This window comes from Vulpes vulpes, chromosome 6 (genome assembly GCF_048418805.1).
Source record: "Vulpes vulpes isolate BD-2025 chromosome 6, VulVul3, whole genome shotgun sequence".
Classification (NCBI taxonomy): domain Eukaryota; kingdom Metazoa; phylum Chordata; class Mammalia; order Carnivora; family Canidae; genus Vulpes; species Vulpes vulpes.
The window spans coordinates 129,007,372-129,024,007 of record NC_132785.1 but is presented as its reverse complement, the minus strand read 5'-3'; the positions used below and the strand labels follow the sequence as shown (position 1 = coordinate 129,024,007).

Here is a 16,636-nt window from a genome sequence, read left to right as displayed (position 1 = left end):
GCTGACAACATCATCTCTCCCCGAGGCAACCCGAGCACCCCTCGAAGGGCCCCCTGGCCCGCCCCGAGCCCTCCATTCTCCACACAGCTGCCAGAGGGGTCTCTCCGGGTCATTCATCACATCAGTCCCAACTGCCTCTTCGGAATCCTCAATGCTTTCCTTTTACAGCTGGAGTGAACCCCAACTCCTAGCCTCGGCTGCGGTTCTGACTCCTGGCTGCCTCTTTGGTTGGATCTGGCTCCGCTTCCCCCCTCCACCACTCACCCCGGAGCTCCTTCCCAAGAACTGGAACCTTTCCAGCACCACCCACGCTGTCCCCCCTGCACTGCTCTGGCCGGGTCTGATTAAGCGGCCTTGTCAAGTCTGAGGTCCCCAACCAGGTCTCCTCTTGCGTGAGCACTCTGCACCTCCGCCTGGCCGCGGCTGGGGCTGCCTCACCCTAATCTGTCTTCATCTCCACTGAGTCACTCCCACCCAGCACCCCACTGCACTTGGACCTGAACTGTTTACTTGCTCTGTGCTTCTTGTGGGCCTCCGGGAATGTCAGCCCTTCTGGGCGGAGCAGGGATGGGGGAGGGCTGGAGGCCCCCCCCCATGCTTGTGCCACGGCTATGAACTCCCTTCCTGTTCACACGGGGCCCCATATCCCATACAAACTGAGAACAGGTGGCCACTCCTGCTGCCCCCTCTGTCCCCTGAGCCTGGTGACTCCTCCACTAGGGTCAAATCTTTCCCCAAGGGGATTTCCCTGGAGGGGGGGAGAGGGTGCGAGGGAGGGGGCAGAGGGGAGGAGGTGGGGGGTACAGGGAAGTTCCCGAAGTGGAACTCTTAGTGGTGGCAGGGCCCGTGACCTCATGCCCCTTCCCGTCCGTCCTCTTCCTCATTCCTCTTGGAGCTCCACCGGCCCAAGAGGGTGGGATGGGGGGGGGGGCGGCTCTGGGGTCCTCACCGCCACCACCGCGCTCCGAGGACCCCCACCTGTCATGGCTGCAGCCAGGCTGCAGGTCAGTTCCCAGTGGGCCCCATAGCTGGAGTTGAAAAGATTGTTGGGATTCCACCCCCTCCCCCCCCATCCTCAGAAGAAATGTGGGAGAGACCAAACCAGCTTATGGTCTCCTATTTACAGGTAAGGAAACTGAGGCATGAAAGAGCAAAGTGACTGGTCGTTCCCCCATAGGCCGACTTCCCTTCAAAGCTCATGCTCATTGGTGAGAAGGGGGAGGAGGTGGCGTAGGGCTGGACTCACAGGGGGTTTGACACAGAGCCTGGGGAGACAGGATCTGCGAGAGCCCGGGAGGCTGAGGAAGCCACCACTGCCCCATTCCTGCTCCCAAAATAAATCACTCCAAGCCATTTTAAAAATCAGTTTTATATTAAGCTATAAAAACTCAGACCCTGTCCTGAGTACATACATACAAAAGCGGTACTATCAAAAATAATATTAACATCAAATATACTAACTCCTACAGACGTACAAAGTCCCTTGTACACCACTTACACAGGCCAGTTCCTGGCCACAGTACCTGGAAAGAGGGGACAAACCCAAGAGCCCTGGCCCCCGACCCCACCGCAGTGCACTCAGATGCACGGGGCTGAGTCCCGCAGGAGCCTGCCGGGTGCCCTCTCAAGCTCAGAGGCCTAGGAGCGTTCCTGAAGCCGCGTTTTCCTGGGGTAGGATGACGCACACTCGAGGGCCGGGGGTGGATGGAGGCCTTGCGGGGGGAACCTCAGGCCGCCCACCCAGGAAGCCCACGTCCTAACACCTGGAACCTGTGAGTACATCAGGGTCCAGGGCGAAAGAGCCTGAGGTTGCAGGTGGATGAAGGCTACTCATCAGCTAACCTTAAAGTCGGGGCTGATCCCGGATGCCCTGGGTGGGCCGAAGGTAATCAAAAGGGCCTTTAAAAGTGGAAGAGGGGGGCCAGAGGGGAGGTCTGAGGTCTGTGATGTGAAAAGGATTCGTCTGGCCACTGCTGGCTTTGATGATGGAGGGAGCCATGGGCCAGGGAATCCAGGCAGCTTCCAAAACCTGGGAGAAGCAAGGAACCTCCCCGCAGAGCCTCCAGAAGGAACCAGCCCCACGAACACCTTGGTTTTAGCCCAGGAGACCTGTGTCGGACTTCTCCCTCCAGGGCGGGAAGAGAAGTTCTGGTTTCAACTACCACATTTGTGGAAACGTGTTAGCAGCAATGGGACACTGACACAGAAGCCAAGGGGTCAGAGGTCAAGCTTGCCCAGTCTAGACCCCGGGATGACTTCCAGGTGGAAGACCCAGGGTGTGCAGATTCCAAATAAGAGTTCGTTGTTGCTTTCTTCATTTCTTCCTAGTTCTGCCTTTGATCCCATGAACACGTTGAGCCCCACTCACTGCCTGGGTCAGAGGCGGTGGGATGGGCGGGCCCCTGTCCCCCGGCAGCTGGGAAGGCGCTCAGACCCAGCCACGGGGAGGGCAGTTAGGATAGACCGTGGCGGGCCCCCCGGACAGGAGGTAACTGGGGGGCTCTACTCGGCCAGTCTCCCTCTTGGCCCCCTCTTCCAGTACATGTAGATCAACCGTCACTTACAGAGTTTCTCGGGGATTGCCTCATTGCCTCCGCAGGATGGGCCCTCCCACCCCCTGGGACAGCTAAGTAACCTGGGTCAGTCCAATTCCAGTCTCCCAGGGGCGGGTGCCTCGGCTGAGGCTGGGCAGCAGCAGCAGCAGCAGTAGGCAGGAAGCCTGCTGAGGGCCATGAAGTCGGGTGGTTGCCTACCCGTGGGGTTGCATCCGATGCTTGATGGGTGCTCACAAGGAGGCCAGGCCACAGGAAAAGCTAACCGACCTTTATAAGCGAAAATAGGGGCTTGGAGGACTGCTGCATCCCTTCGCTGACGTCCAGGATGCTCCGGATGCTCTTGACCTCGTTGCTCGACAGGTTTCCCTTGATGGCCAAAATGGCACTCAAGTGGCCTTTGCTGGCAGGGAGAGCATCCTGTCAGTTCAGCCTCTAGCCTCATCACCCACAGCCCTGCTCACGCCTCTCCCCAGTTCCCCAGACTCCTGGCCCCATCCACAGGGCCCTGCAGCCAAGCCCTGCCCATAAGGGGAGGTCTCATTCCCCTTTGGCCACTGTGCCCCAGCAGCACCGGTCACCTGTCCTTCCCTAGAGTGCACCAAACCCCTGCCCACCTCAGGTCTTTGTACTCCACACTCTTCAGGGCCTAGCTAAAATGTCACTTCTCCCAAGATTTCCCATCTCTCAGGTCAGCACCTCCTATCATTCAACAACCTTGGTTAAACAATCTTTACAGTTCATAACTTTATTTATCTGACTACCTCATTATTACTAACCTTCATTAGGTGTGAGCTACGCGAGGGAGGACTAGACCTGGTCTGTCTTGAACTTCATTGCATCCCAGTACCTTGGACAGAGCCTGGCACTTAGCAGGAAACCACTCAATAATTGGTAGGATGAGTGGATGGAAGATGGATGGGTAGATGGATGAGTGGATGGGAAGTGAGCAGGTGGGTGGATGGGTAGATGGATGAATGGATGAATGGGTAGATAGATGGATGGATGAATAGGTGGGTGAATGGATGAATGAGTGGGTGGATGGGTAGGTGAGTAGATGGGTATTTATATGGGTGAGTGGACGGATGGGTAGGTGGATGAATGGATGAATGGGTAGATAGATGGATGGATGAATAGGTGGGTGAATGGATGAATGAGTGGGTGGATGGGTAGGTGAGTAGATGGGTATTTATATGGGTGAGTGGACGGATGGGTAGGTGGATGAATGGATGGATAGATTGGTGGGTGGGTAGATGGATGGGTGGATAGATGAATGAATGGATGGGTAGACGGGCGGATGAATAGGTAGGTGAATAGATGGAGGAATGAATGGGTAGATGGGGAGACAGATATTTGAATAGATAGGTGGAAGGGTGGGTGAGCAGATGGATGGCTAGCTACTTGGATGGAGAGATGAGTAGATGAGTAGATGGGTGTTTGTACGGGTAGATGGATGAATGGGTGAGTGTGTAGACAAGGAGAGAGGCAGGTAGACCGATGGAGTGGATCAGCCACAGGCTGGACCGGGCTAGACTAGGCTAAGCAACCCGATTCCAGACTGTTCACACTTTCCCTACCGTGTCAGAAGACCCAGCCTAGAGAAACAACTGCCCTAGCTCATCAGATCCTCAGACAGCTGGGGGCTAAGCCTCCACGGCTTCTAGCAGGTCCCTATCTCTCTGGTCTTAGCTTCCTAAGGGGCAGTATCATATAAGGCTAAAAGTGTGGCCTATGGGGACAGGCTACGTGGCTTTGCCATCTTGGCTTTACCACTGGCTAGCTGGGTCACCTCAGACAAGTCCCTTAAATTCTCCAGGCCTCATCTGCAAAATGGGGGTGAAAAGCATCAGCTTTATAAGGTGAGGTTCAAGGGCATGAGCCACTGTAAAAACCTTAGCACAGCGCCCGGCATGTGGTCAGCACTCAGCAAAGGTTACCTGCTGGGCCTGCATCATCGTGGTCAGTAACTGAGCTCTACTAGTCCTGAAGCCCTGGGTCCAGCCCCATCAGGATCCGGCCAGCTCCAGCGGGGCCATGCGGAAGGACTGCCCAGTTCTGCGGTGCCCTCATTCTCACCTGAAGTCGGGGTACCGGGTGGCGTAAGTGGCCACCTCAATCTTGATGGCACTGGGGTCTTGCAGGCGAATGATCTCAGCAAGCGTGGGGAGCGCGTGGTGCAGCCAGGTCGCTGATGAGCCCTGCAGGCACAGGTCTGGTTGGAGGCAGGCGGCCCCTTCCCCGGAGGGCCCAGAGAAGTTCAGATCAGAACTCACTGGGTTTGGAGAGGCCCAGAGGCGGCCCTGGCGCCCGTGGGACTTGGGAGGGGGAGGCAGGAGCTTACGTTCTGAGTGCAGAAGCGCTGGATGACCTCCGCGTTGGCCAGGATGTGTTCGGCCAGCTGCCGCTGCTGCTCCACCACCTTGAGGACCACGCTCCGCTTGCTGAGGCGGATGATGTACTCCTTCACCAGGTGCAGGTGCACCACCTCCATGAGCTCCTGTGAGGGCGAGCAGGCAGGGGTGTGGGGGCCGTCACTGACGGGGAGCTCACCACCTTCCCTCGAAGCCAGGAGTCCAGGGAGGGGCGGATGCCAAGCAAACAAGCGCATACGTGTGCTTGTGTGGGTAAATGCGCGTGTGTTTACAGGTGTGTGCAGCATGCACACTTGTTAAGGTGTGTGTCCGGACCGTGCCCACCCTCCCCGCTGCCCACCAGGCCCAGCCACCAGCCCAGCACCTCCTTACCTTCTGGAAACAGTCGTGGAGCTTGGAGAACTCAGGCAGCCTTTCACCCACGGTGGAGATGATGTCCCCCAGGGTCTGCGCCGGGGCCACCCAGCGGGTCTGTGTGAACCTCTTGAACAGCGGCTGTGACGACAGAGAAGCGGGATGTGGTCACACCTGCAGAGGAAGGCCGGCCAGCCCCCGACGCACGCACACCCACACGCACGGCCCAGCGCAGGGCCAGGAGGGGCCTCCAGGACCCCCAGGGCACCCGGGCAGAACTCGGGTCCTGTTCGCAGACAGGAAGAGGAGACAGGGGCCATGAACCCTTCTCCAAGGTCAAGCAGCTGCAGCTCTAGAGCTGGGCGGGCCATCTGCCTGCCTCCAGGCCTTTTCCACCGCTCCCTCCGAAATAAATAAATTCCTGCATAAACAAAGACTTGTGCTTGGCTGGGGCTGTGAGGACCTGTGCCAAGTTGTCCAGGGTCACCGCCAGGCCTTCACCCCCGGCTGGCTACCCACCGCCTTCCGCCTTGGGCAGGAGGGCCACGGTGGGTTCCCGTGGCGGCAGGCAGGGAACCCCTGCTCTTTCTTCCCAGGGCCCCTGCCTCACCCTCTGCCCAGGGAGCCAAGGGGTTTCTGTGGACTTCGTGGCCACAGCAGAGGTGGTGGTGCTGCCAAGGGCTCTGAGCGCCCAGCTGGGTGTGAGGCATGGAGGCAGGGCCCAGGCAGGAGGGTCTGGGGGCGCCGGAGTAAAAACGGCCTCAGGACAGGGCTGAGTCTTGGGTGGGGGGGGGCACTAAAGCTTCCCTGTGTATTGCAGCCTGGGGACCCCTCTGAGGTCAAGTCCAGGCTGAAGTTGCAGGTCGGTCAAAAGGCTTCCAGGGCCTTGATCCCTGGGGTGACACACACCCAGGTCCCTGCTTCGGCCATTCCTCCCTCCCATCCCTGTGCCCCCCCAGCGCTAAGCTCAGCGTGCACCCTGGGAGGCGGGCTCCAGCTACCTTCAGGTCCCCAAACAGGCTCTGGAGCAGGGTATCAAAGCCGTGACTCTTGAGCTCACTCAGGGGGCCCATCAGGTGGCCCGGGAGGTCTTGCAGTATCTGCCACTTCTGTTCCATGGCGGTGCTAGAAGGACACGGAAGGAGGTAGGGAGGTCACCCCAGCCCTGTCCAGACTACAGCGCCCTACCCAGAGAGCCCATGGGCCCTAGGCCCACTTCCTAAACCTAGAACCCCCTAGGACTCCCCATCCTCTGCATAAGCAAGTCCAGATCACCCCATCCCTGCTCCCTAGGCAGCACCGAGCCTTCTCACCCCAGAGAAGGCCTGCACCACCTGCTCTTAATCCACATCTAGACATAAGCACTGCACCCACTACATACCGGCGTTTTGAGAAGATAAGGAATAAACCCTTTACGTGAACGCTTGACCCACCGGCACCTGACGTTTGCTGCTGCCGCCTGGGCAATCTCCTCCCTGGCCATGCTCCTTTTAATTCCACATCTTTGCTTATGCCTCCTGCCTCCCTCTGCACCCCGTGCTGCCCCTCCCCGCCCTTCCCCTCCGCTCCTCTCCAGTGGTCCGCTTCCTCCAACAGACTGGCACGCCCCGTGATTCCCACTCCCACAGACCCCTCCTCTGGCCCTTACCGGAAGGACAGGCAGTTGTTGATGTTGGCCATGACATTGGCCCTGTAATTTCTCAACTGTTTGCATCTCTCCAGAAATTCATCAAAGGCTCGCTGGTAGCTGGTGAAACCGGAAAGGGCACTTGCAGGACCAGCACAAACAGGCACAATAGCAGCCTCCAGCCTGCCCACAGGCCCTCCTGGGTTGACAGAGTGCTTTTCCGACAGGCTCCCTACAGCCCAGGGAGGGCTGCTAGCCTCTAAGCATCATGTAACTGGCTTCCCACCCTAAGGCCAGTGAGGCCAAGGCCCCTGCAGAGCTCCTGCTGCCCCCACTCCTTCCCAGGTCCTTTTGTAGCTGGAGGGCAGTGTGTGTGTGTGTGTGTGTGTGTGTGTGTGTGGTGGGGGCATTGGTGTTGGGGGGATGGGGAGGCAAATTGGTAGATGAAGGAGTCCTCAGAGGTGGGGAGGGAGGCAGCCAAGAGAGATGCGGGGCTGGAGGCCCAGGGTACCAGCAGAAGGGAGGCCAAGGTCTCAGTCCCTCATGGCCTCATGGGGCATCCTCTTTGCAGCTGGAGGCTGCAGTGCTAAGAGCTTCTTGAGGAGTGGTCAGATCACCTGAGGCTCTCAGGGCTCAGGTGGGAGGTTCGGAGGAAAGAACTCCTACTCTTAATGGGAGACACACCAGAGGCAGGAAGGGGACCCTGATCTAGCTTGGATACCCATGTGGGACACAGGCAGGGGAGGGGGCCCTGAGAGAAGTGGCTTCCACCCCCAGCCCCATACACATGCAGGAGCACACCCACCTCCTCAGGAACGCAGCTAGCTCCAGCAGCAGCACGTTCTTTATCTGCACACCCAGGTCAAGGGTGATGCTCTCAGCCTTGGCCTGGCCCTGGGAGATGATCTGCAGGGGTGAGGGCTGAGCTGAGCAAGAGACCACCCAGACTAAGATGGCGGAGGGGGAAGGTGACATGCTGGCACAAAGGGTGGGTAGTGCTCGGAGAGGGCACGTGTTTGCACACACACAGGGACCGGACAGGAGTGGGCTCTGCGTGCTTGTAGGAGAGCACGAGGGGCGGCTGGGTCACCTGGATGATGTCGATGGCCAGCTCGCTGTGGTAGTGGCTGTCCAGCCTCTGGGGAGCCACATCCCGGGCCCAGCGCTGTGACTCCAGTTCCAGGGCACGGGCCATCAGCTCCTTCACGCTGGCCTGGGGGGAGGAGAGGCAGGGCAGGGTAGCACAGAGCCCATCACCCTGCCCACGTGGAAGTCCCTGTCAAGCTCTTTGCCTGCGTCCTGTCCCGTCTTCGCGCCTCCCCTAGTTTCCTTCCTGCCCCTCCCTTGCCCTGGCCCTGGCGCTGGACTCACCACCTCGTTGGACAGGAACGTGGCCTCCAGCAGCCGGATCTGCCTGGGGGGCAGAAGGCTCCCAAGCTGCACTCTCTGCAGGTCTCCTGCCAGCTTGGGGCTGTTGATGATGTCACTGTGGGCAGAGGGGGGCACGCATGAGGAAGACTGCACCCACTTAGCACCATGGCTCACGCTGAGCTTCTCAGTGTCAGCCTCAGCCTCTGGCCGGCCTCGAGCTCAATCCCCCCACTCCCACCCCTGCCTCTTCAACTCAGATGATGGGTCCCCTACCCGTTCAGACTGGTTCAGGTCAGAAACTGTAGAATCTTCCTGCCTGCGTGGACTCTCTCCTCCCTCTCCCTCCTCCCCATCCACTTCTGCTCCAGAATAGATCCCCCTGAGCAGATCAGCCTCCAGCCACCCCGCCCGATGCCCCAGCCACGCCACCTCGAGCCTGGCTCATTGCAGGGGCCTGCCGTGCAGCCTCCTTGTCCCCAGCAATGCCTCCTCTGCCCCTCCCTGCCACAGGGCCACGATCCCACGCAGATAAAAGCCTGCTCCTCTGGCAGCAGCCGTGAGACCCCTCCCTACCTCACTCCCTCTCTGCACTCCCGGCCTGCCGGCCCGGGCACCCTGCCAGCCCCGCCCCACCACCCCAGGCCGCCTGGCTGCCCCCCGAGGATGGGCCAGTCCAGGCAGGAAGGGCTGCCCCACCCCAGCCACTCCACTCACTCCCGTGGCGCCTCTGCGGGATCCTGGAGCCCCAGGGACCGACCGGCCCTGGCACTTCCTCAGGGGCCTTTGTCTTCCTGGACACTCAGGAATGGCCCTCTCGCCCTCTCCCAGCCTGGATGTGGCTGTCCCTTCGCTCCCTGTACTCTGGCCACTCTGGCCACACAGCCTCCACAGCACCACCCCGGACTCGCTCCCCGCAGAGACCTGCCGTGCCAGCCTCAGTTCCCTGCTGTGCCGACCCCAGTGGGCCGCAGGCCAAAAGCCCGGAGGTCACTGGGACAGGAAGACTGAGGTGCAAGCGCCTAGTATTTCCTGGTGAGTCAGGAGAAACTGGCTCACGACTGGCCTGCCTAGCCTGCAGCCCCTGCCCTCTGCCGGTTTCCCTACGCCCCGCTGACTCACCCACCACCCCAACAGGGCCCTCCCTCCGGCCCCCCGCTGGAGGCTGACACACCAGCAGCAGCTGACACCACTGGCCACCCAGACGTGCCCCCGAGACCCTCAGGCACTGCTCACACATCTGTACCTCCAGGCTTCCTGCAGGCTTTACACCGGGGGGCCAGGATGCCCTATAGGAACCCAGGCCCCCAGGGCCCTGGCCATTTCCACCCAGCACCGTCTGTCCTCACCCAGCTCGTATAGTGACAGATGTGCTCCGGGCCCCAGGGAGTCTGGGTAAATCGGAGGGAACCGGAGGCACTCAGTGTGCAGAGCCAGCCTCCCACCCAAGGAGCTCTGGGCCTCGGGGACCAGAATCCAGCTCTGCGGTGGCCTCACCGGGTGACCCTACACAATGGCCATATGGCCTGGCTCGGCCTCTGTTGTCTGTGCTGCCTGGGGGTGCCCCGGAGCCTGCCAGGTAGACCCGAACACTGGCCAGCGCCGCACAACTCCCAGGAGGGCCATGGAAGAGGACTCCCTGGGTGGGGATCACCACCCTCCCTCCACCTTCTTGGGGGCCTGCCCTCTCCCCTGCCCTCCCGCCTCTTCCAGCAGCCGGGCGAATTCGGGTCCTCCCCCTGTCCTTCCTCCTCCCCCGCCACCTCAGGGACGGCTTCCTCGAGGGACTGGGGCCGGTCACCCACGGCCGTCTCCTCTGCCAGCGCCCTTCCGGGTCCGCGCGGTCACCGCTCAGGTCTGAGCGATGCAGTCTCTCTGCCTCGGTTTCCCCGGCTGGGGCACGTGGCACGTGGCACGTGGCACAAGCCAGTGTGTCCGGGGCCCCAAGCGCCCGCCCCCGCGCCCTGGCTCCTCCGAGGCCCTCGGGCCGGGGTTAGAGACTCGGGGGCACCGCCGCGCCCACTCACTTGGGGTACAGGTTCTGCACCCAGAGCAGCAGCATGTAGGTGTCGCGCTCGCACAGCTCGAACTGCGCCACGGCGGCCAGCTGGGCCGCGAAGTGCTCGTGGTAGCTCTCGGCGTAGGCGGCCACCACGTCCACGTCCAGGTCGGCGGGGAACAGTGGCTTCAGCCGCTCCACCACGGCCTCCAGGTCCTCCTTCATGGCGCGGCCCATGTGCAGGAAGGCGCGCTCCGCCTCCGAGCGGCCCTCGGCGTCCGCGGGCGGCCGCGCGCCCAGACGCTCCTGCGCCGCCTGCGCCACCGCGCGCCGCCACAGCTGCAGCCAGCGCCGCGGCCGCGCGGCCACCAGCGCCGAGCCCCCGGGCGCCCCCGCCGCCGCCGCCGCCGCCGCCGCCCGCCGGTCCTCGCGCTCCTGCTCCGCCAGCACCTGCAGCGCCTGGCGCAGCCGCTCGGGCGCCACGTCGAGGGGCCGCCGCAGCACGCCCAGCACCTGCTCGCGCAGCAGCACGTACAGCGCCTCCACCTTGCTCTGGCGCCGCACCAGCTCCTCCGCGCTCTCGCCGCCCGCCGCCGCCGCCGCCGCCAGCTCCCGCTCCAGCGCCAGCAGCGGCCGCGCCGCCTCCAGCCGCCCGCGCTCCAGCTCCGCCTTGAGCTCCTCGGCTGCGGTGGGCGGACCGGTGAGCGGCGCCGCCGCCCGCCCGCAGGGCGCCCCCCGCGCCCCCAGCCCCTCCTCCCGCCTTCCCTGGGCCCCTGGGAGCCCCGCAGGCCCCGCCAGCCCGCATCCCGGGTCCCTCCCCGCCGGGGGGGGGGGTCAGCCTACCTGTGGGCAGCGGGGCGCTGGGCTCAGGCCGGGCCCCGGGGTCGCCCTCTGGCTCCGCCGAGCCGGGCTGACCCTTCTTCCTCCTCCCTTTGGTGAACACGCTGAGCACGCTGGCCAGGCCTTTGGACTTCTTCTTCTTCTTCTTCTTCAGAGCCTCTTCCTTGTCCCTGTCTGGGGCTCCCGCGGCCTCCAGGGTTGGCACCAGGTCTTCCGAAGACGCCTCCGACATGGAGGCCTCTGACTCCACCTCGGAGGTGGAGGGCAACTTCTGGGAGCTTCCCGGCAGGTCAGGACCCCCTGACGCAGTGTGCTGGCCCGGAAGGCCTTGGAAGAAAGTCATCATCTTCAGCATCACCCGGCTCAGGCCTGCAGATGGGCAGGGCGGAGGGGGCATGAAAGAGCACTCGCGGCACGCAGGCGGCTCACCGCAGCTCCCAGGCCCAAGCAGACGGCGGTGGCAGCAGCAATGAGCTCGCTCCATCTAGTCTCACCACCGCCCTCAGGGGCTGGCCATCTCCTGGCCCAGAGGGGCACCAACAATGCGGCTGCTTCCCCGGACACCAGTTTCTCAGCGCCCACAATTCCTCTTCCAATCCCCCCCAGCCCCTTCCCCAAATCGCCAGAAGCAGGGAAGAATCTGGAGATGCCAAGTGTCCCAGATGGAGGGGGCCTTCACTTCATTGTGGCAAATCCATCCTCGGCAGCCCACCCTCCGGGCAAGGAGAAAGGACTGGAGAGCACCCAGCATCCCATTAGACCCCGGGAGAGGTGGCAGAGACAGGCCCCCGGCACAGAGCAAGAATTGAGGTTCAGGAAGGTCACAGCACCCGAGGCTGCTCCGTCCTCCCCACCCTCATCCTCTATCTTGCCTGGTTCATCTCTTGTCTTATCTCCGTGGAGCCAGAGAGGGATGCTGTGAGCAGAAACATGCCTGCTCCTGCTGGGACCAGCTCCCTACCCTGGCCTTGGGGCTCAGGTCTAGAAATCATAGTGCCCTCTCAAAGTTCAAGGGCTGAGAAAGGACCCTGAAGAGACTTTCGCATGTCAGCAGGGGCAAGGGGCCCAATGAGGCACCCAGCTGCCTGAGGTCACGGGGTAACTCAGACGGGGACCAGGCTTCCTGGCTCTCACTTCACCCTGCCGCTCCCAAATGGGGTGACATCATCATCACAAAGGCTTCCACTTTCCGAGCCCTCCCCAGTGCCCATCCCTCCCATCTCTCCCTTATTTCCTTTAAGGAAGAGTATTATTATCCTCATTACCCAAAACTGCCCCAGGGAAATGTCCCTATGGTGACAGTTTAGGCTTGAAACTCAGACCCACCCGGTGTTGGGTCCTCCTGACTGCATGTCCCCCCACCACCTCATAGGCTGCATTCAGAGAGGTGGGACCACCTTGTGCCCAGCAGCACCCTCCCCAGCATCATGGCCATTATCAAAGCAAGGCCAGGACCAGTGAAGGGGAACATGGCTGAGCCCAGCAGAGGGGAGCATATAGGGCCAGGCCTCCCTGATGTCTGGGGCCATCCACGACCATAGTGCCTGCCCTCCTCCACCATCCAAGAGTAAATACAGTGAGTTGTGACTCATGCAACACAATGACTTTGGTTCACTTCTGCAACAGCCTTGCGAGGCACATGGAATGACCCATCATCCAGGAGAAATTGAGGCGGAGAGGGAGGCTGGGAGGTGCTTGCCCCAAACACAAAGCAGGCGTGGATTAGGACTGTCAGACAATTTCCACAGCCCCTACTATCTACCCCTGCCCCCAGTCCAACTGTCCTGGGCCTCATCACAATCACTGAGTTTGGCCAGAGCCACTTGGGGGCAGGAAGCCTGAAGTTTCTCCTAAACGGCTTCACCACGTGCCCTCTGCAGAGTCCAACACTGCTGGAACTCAGTCACCTCTCTCGTGTCGTTTGGGCTGAGTTCCACTCTAGGACCAAGTCACGGGTGCTCTGGGGAGCCCCAAAGCCAAAGTGCAAGGCTTCTAGGCTCTCTGCCCCAGCTCCCACTCTTCACCCATCGTGTTGTTGAACCACGCACCCACAGGAGCTGGTCTGGCCAGCTGGCTGGGGCTACTCAGCACCACCCTGACTGACCAGGGCGCCCCCTCCACCTCCATCCTCCAGCCAGGGTGAGGGAGAGGGCCACCCTGACCCACCAGCCTCACCTCTGCCTTCACTGTCCCACACCTCCTTGCTCCTTACATGTGCTAGGCTCTATCTGACCTCCTGCAGGTCCCCACATAACATCGCTGTCTCCTTGCCTCCCTGGTACAAAATCCTCCTCACCCTTTCAGGTCCTGCAGCGGCCCCCTTGGCTCCATCCCAGTCCTTGATTTTCAGAGGTAGCTGGTGCAGTGGAAAGAGAAGTGGCAGGAGGCGAGGGTCAGCTGGACCACTCACTAGAGTGTGGACAATAGCTCCTACCTCAATCTGTGAAATGGGCATGAGGACTCCCACCCCACCTGCTGCTGACAGGAAGCGGCAAAACCCCAAAGCCACATGCTGGCCCCAAGCCAGCCTTCGTAAGGACACATGTCCTGAGTCCATGTGTCTGTCAAGCCAACCTCAGCATTGGGATAGAGCAGAAGAGGAAAGGAAAGGGATTCCTCTAGGCTGGGCTCCAGCCTGGACACACTGACTCAAGGGGCCTGCTCAGCAATATTGTGTGACCACAGCCTGTGGCCCCGCGGTGGCACCCTCTCCTCGGGCACCGCACACCCCTTCCACTCCTTCCTGGGTCAGGGCTGAGGTTCACAAAGCCTCCCATGGCCTCTGCGCCTGGCTCCGCGTCCCAGCAAGAAAGGGAGGGCATAGCCATCCCTCCATGCAGGCGAAGTCACGAGGCCTAGGTCACAGCAGCCAGCCCCCCCCCCCCCCCAGCCAGACTCCTGCAAAAGGAGCAGAGGCCCCTGAGCCTTTCCCCACACCCCTCCCTCCCTGCCCTTCGTAGGACCCAGCCTTTTGCTGGCAGAACCAAACCCGAGTCCCCCAGCCAGCGCAGGAGCCTCAGTTTCCCTACAAGTGGGGCTGCCAGAGGCCTGGGGCCCTCGGAGGGGTCGCTCCCGGGTCGGGCGGTCGCTCCGTCGGGGGAGCGGGCCGGGACTCGGGCGCAGGCGGGCGAGCGGGCGGCGGAGCGGCGGGGCCAGACGCTGTGCGGGCGGAGGTCACTTACTGTGTCCGGGCCGGGGCGCCGCTGTCCCCGCAGAGCCCGGCGCCGCCTTAAATAGCCCTCGGGCCCGCCTCCCGCCCCGCCCCGCCCCGCCCGCCGCAGCCCTGGAAAACCCGCGGGCCCAGGCCAAGGCCGCGGCGGGGGCTGCCGGTGGCCCCGAACCCGGACCGAGGGGGGCGGGGGGCGGGGTCACACCTTCCCAGCGGGGGCGGGGCGGCCAGGCTGGCCCAGCGTCGCCGCGGTCCCGGGGGCGCCGGGGGGCTCCGGCCCTTGGGCTCAGCCTGCCGCTGGCCCATTGTGCGACGCCGGCCTCTGATTGGCTGGACGCGGGGCTCGGCGCCCCCACCCCAACCCCGCGGCTCCGCGCGGCACCCGCCCGGCACGGGGGTCCCGGGGTGCACCCCAGCGCTCTGGGCCGCGCCGCTCCCTGGGGCAGAGGACACCGGCGGGCTCCGGGGCGGAGCGCTCCCTCCCTGGACACCGGGGTGGCTCCCGGGGCAGAGCACTCCCTCTCTGGACACCCGGGTGGCCTCCGGGGCGGAGCTCCCTCTCCCTGGACACCGGGGTGGCCTCCGGGGCAGAGCGGGCTCCCTGGACACCGGGGTGGCCCCCGGGGCAGAGCGGGCTCCCTGGACACCGGGGTGGCCCCCAGGGCAGAGCACTCCCTCTCTGGACGCAGGGGTGGCCCCCGGGGCAGAGCGGGCTCCCTGGACACCGGGGCGGCCCCCAGGGCAGAGCACTCCCTCTCTGGACTCAGGGGTGGCCCCCGGGGCAGAGCGGGCTCCCTGGACACCGGGGTGGCCCCCGGGGCAGAGCGGGCTCCCTGGACACCGGGGTGGCCCCCAGGGCAGAGCACTCCCTCTCTGGACACAGGGGTGGCCCCCGGGGCAGAGCGGGCTCCCTGGACACCGGGGCGGCCTCCGGGGCAGAGCACTCCCTCTCTGGACGCCGGGGTGGCCACAGGAGCCAGGGAAGCAGCCCTGCCCGAGGACGCACCCTGGGCGCACGGTGCCGCAGGGATGCCAGCCATCCACCAGGAGCAGTCTGCTGGGTGCCCAGCACTCGCTCTCATTAGCAAGCCTTGCTTGAAAGGGTAAAATGATTCAGAAAGGCGAAGGGACCTACAGGTGGCCCGAGGTCCAACCCCCTGTTGCTCACCTCTCACTGGAGCACTTTCCCTTTCTGGGACTGGGCTTGGGCTGGGACAGGCTTCTGGGCACCAGGCTCAGACCCCAACAGCTCAGGCTTGGTCATCAGACCAGGGGCCTCGGCCTTCCTCCGGGGGTCTTGTTTCTCTGGGGTAGGGGTGCTATGGCTGGTGAAGAGCAACCATTAGGGACTCACCTCCTGCACTATTTCTCATTTTAGGAATTCTTGCCCTCTGGAAAAAACCCTGTCATTAAGGAATTTCCCAGCTGGGCACCAGCTTCCCTTTTATTTATTGCTAGAGCCCCTGCTCCTCCCACCCCTTTGTTTGCCCCTACCCTGTTCTCTCCCTCCCTGTCCATTCCCTGCTCCCCCTATTAGCTGGGCACAGATCTCTAAGGCCTGGGAGTGGGGCAGGCAAAGCTGGGGGTGCCCCCCTGGGACCGAGAACTTCCTCTTCCTCCTTGCGAGTGGTGGTCAAGTGCCAGCTTTGGCCTCAGCCACAGATCCTGTCCTGGGGGTTGTGGGGGCGCTGCTTGTGAGGAGAAGGAGACAGACTTCACAAAGTGGCTGTAACGGGGACTCCCACTGAATTTCCCTGAGTCCTTGGGGGAGGGGTTGCCAGGTGACAGTTAAAGATGAACTAACAGAGCCACAGTGCCCCAGGGCTGGGAGGGTTATTCCATTTACTCCCCAGTGAACAGATGGGGAGACTAAAGGCCAGATCCCCAAGTTCATCCAGTCACATAGGGGCCATGAGGATGGGAAGCAAGGGCTCCTGGCTCATTGCCTCTGTGGCTGCCTGCAGTGGCCTCATTGTGCAATACCCACACTTTGCTGCCAGGCCGCCTCGCCTAACCCCAAACAGATTGGGAAATCTCTGGAGAATCTGAAGCTTTCTGAGTCATGGGGCCGGGGTGTGTGGTTGTCAGGGCTGCAGATCCCACCATCCCCTCGGAGCCTGGGATCCTGATAGCAGAGGCAGGAAGGACACTTCGACAGGGCAAATGCTGGGCAGCCAACCTTGACCCCCGATGCCCAAGCTGCCTAAGCTCCGTCTCCATGGCCTTACCCTGAGCAGCTGCCAGGAGTTGGGAAAAGCTGCCTTCTCCTTTGTAGTTGTACCGGTCACTTCCCCTTTCCCTGAATTAAAATAGGAGACTCAAGGGTCATCTACATGGAGACCCCAACACAAGGGA

At 62.4% G+C, this 16,636-nt stretch overlaps 1 protein-coding gene across 3 annotated transcripts; it reads right to left on the bottom strand.

The window, feature by feature from the left end:
- Positions 1 to 1,353: 1,353 nt before the first annotated feature.
- Positions 1,354 to 14,311, bottom strand: TNFAIP2 (TNF alpha induced protein 2). 3 transcript variants are annotated; one of them, XM_072762394.1, is made up of 12 exons: positions 14,295 to 14,311; positions 11,116 to 11,481; positions 10,301 to 10,955; positions 8,277 to 8,391; positions 7,996 to 8,118; positions 7,711 to 7,811; positions 6,927 to 7,025; positions 6,280 to 6,403; positions 5,297 to 5,419; positions 4,894 to 5,049; positions 4,629 to 4,750; positions 1,354 to 2,955 (listed from the first exon to the last, which is right to left on the bottom strand). In XM_072762394.1, the coding sequence occupies exons 2-12, from the start codon at positions 11,465 to 11,467 to the stop codon at positions 2,814 to 2,816; spliced, it is 2,112 nt and encodes a 703-aa protein (XP_072618495.1). In that variant the 5' UTR covers positions 11,468 to 11,481; positions 14,295 to 14,311; the 3' UTR covers positions 1,354 to 2,813. The 3 variants fall into 3 exon arrangements, with proteins under 3 accessions (XP_072618495.1, XP_072618496.1, XP_072618494.1); XM_072762395.1 differs by lacking the exon at positions 14,295 to 14,311 and adding an exon at positions 13,409 to 13,480; XM_072762393.1 differs by lacking the exon at positions 14,295 to 14,311 and having other exon boundaries at positions 11,116 to 11,695.
- Positions 14,312 to 16,636: the final 2,325 nt, after the last annotated feature.

Coding starts and splice junctions, on each gene's coding strand:
- TNFAIP2 (XM_072762393.1), bottom strand. CDS start 11,596: ATGGAGCGAGCTCATTGCTGCTGCCACCGCCGTCTGCTTGGGCCTGGG. Junction 8,119..8,276: donor CGTTCCTGTCCAACGAGGTG/GTGAGTCCAGCG, acceptor TCCTCCCCCCAG/GCCAGCGTGAAGGAGCTGAT. Junction 2,956..4,628: donor ACCCGGTACCCCGACTTCAG/GTGAGAATGAGG, acceptor TCTCCCTGCCAG/CAAAGGCCACTTGAGTGCCA.